The sequence below is a fragment of the Rhizophagus irregularis genome, chromosome 5 (genome assembly GCF_026210795.1).
Source record: "Rhizophagus irregularis chromosome 5, complete sequence".
Classification (NCBI taxonomy): domain Eukaryota; kingdom Fungi; phylum Glomeromycota; class Glomeromycetes; order Glomerales; family Glomeraceae; genus Rhizophagus; species Rhizophagus irregularis.
Window position 1 is genome coordinate 1180320 of NC_089433.1, and position 1662 is coordinate 1181981.

At 25.6% G+C, this 1662-nt stretch overlaps 1 protein-coding gene across 1 annotated transcript; it reads right to left on the minus strand.

Moving 5' to 3' along the window:
* Positions 1 to 899: 899 nt before the first annotated feature.
* OCT59_024800 (uncharacterized protein) lies at positions 900 to 1271 on the minus strand (the record flags this gene model as incomplete). Its single annotated transcript, XM_066134095.1, has 1 exon — positions 900 to 1271. The coding sequence occupies one exon, from the start codon at positions 1269 to 1271 to the stop codon at positions 900 to 902; it is 372 nt and encodes a 123-aa protein (XP_065991679.1).
* Between the last annotated feature and the right edge of the window lie 391 nt (positions 1272 to 1662).

Genomic DNA, 1662 nt, shown 5'->3' on the forward strand with positions numbered 1-1662 from the left:
TTTGAATTTGACAAGCTGTAAACATTATTTTTATCTGATTAGTTCTTGCCGTAATCAAATTAGGACGTCAAATTCATCAGGCAACTAAAGAATACAAGATACGCTTATAACAATTTTAATATACGCCAGTTAATAAGTAGTTAATCAATTGTATTTGAACGTCCAAAATTATGGTCATATCAATCTAGAGTACTTTTGTTATTTTTGCGTGCGAATATAAATTTGATTTAAAATACAAAATATAGAAAAAGAATAAATTACTCAAAATACGGAATAATAATAATTAATAAACTACTATATACCAAAATATAAGAAAACTATCTATGGTAGTTTCTAAATACCAATCTTTGAAAACTAAATTATCTGCCTTCATTTATGAAATTACAAAATCTCGTTTTAATGTTTCGGCCGCGATGAATAAATCAAATAAAAAATCATATCTTCTTGTAATGAAAATTCCCCAGTATAAATATATCTAATAAAAATAAAATAAAATTAATTTTAAAATTTCGAAATTTTTTGATTATTAAATAAAATGATAAAAATTGACTTTATGTTATCATCACTAATTGATGTTGGGAGAGAAAGATATAATATTAAAAATCAAATTTAATAAAATAGTTATAAAATTATTAATTACCTAAAGTTTTAGCTTTAACTCTTTGAAATGATAAGAACGACTTGTGTAATGAGTACCAGGATGATTATCGATTAGGTTCATAGACCGATTATACTTTTTTCTACGTGAATTTGCTAAAAAAATCTTTATTTGGTCTTTCATGGTTTTCTAACGTTGTTATAATTTGTTGAGCTGTTGGACGATTTTTTGGATCCAAATCCCAATTAATTCCATGATATATTTAGGAATACCCAATTTCTGGACATCACGTCTTCAAATTCTATTTAATTAATTTTCCTTTATAATTAAACTTATGAGGACCAAGCTTATAATTACCATAATTTGTTTTTTTGCATCTAAATCGTCCACATTTTAAACAATATCCATCATTACTTCTTTTTTCAGGTCTACACTTACAATATGAATAATTACATTCTAAACACCAAGAACACATAATTATGTTTTCATTATCTTTTTCGCATACTTCGTTAATTTTCATTTCGTTCATAGCTTTATTAAGTTCTACAAAATCTAAAGTTTTTCCAAGAGTCAGTGAAAAGGCTCGTAAAATAATAAAAGAACGTTGTATTCCAGAAATATAGATGGGAGATATTCCACCCATACACATTCTTACCTTCATTATACTTCTCATGTACTTCGTTAATTTTCGTTTCGTTAATAAATTCATTATTAGATAAATATGGTTCTACAAAATTTAAAATTTTTCCAAGAGTCAGTGAAAAGGCTCGTAAAATAATAAAAGAATGTTGTATTGTTGTCCAGAAATATAGTTGTCATCCAGATGCCAAAAGCTGAATAAGCAGATGGGAGGTATTCCACCCCATACACATCTTACCTTTAAAAAATTTCCTTCTTTTATTTTTTTCTTCTTTTTTTTTAATTTCGTTAAACTTTTTCATTCGAAAATAATTTCTTATATTATTTTTACATAATGTTATGAAAGGACGATATTTTTGTTTGAGATTTCTTTTAGGCATTTTTCATTTTTGTTGAAGTCACTAAATTTTTCAGTTTTAGTGAAT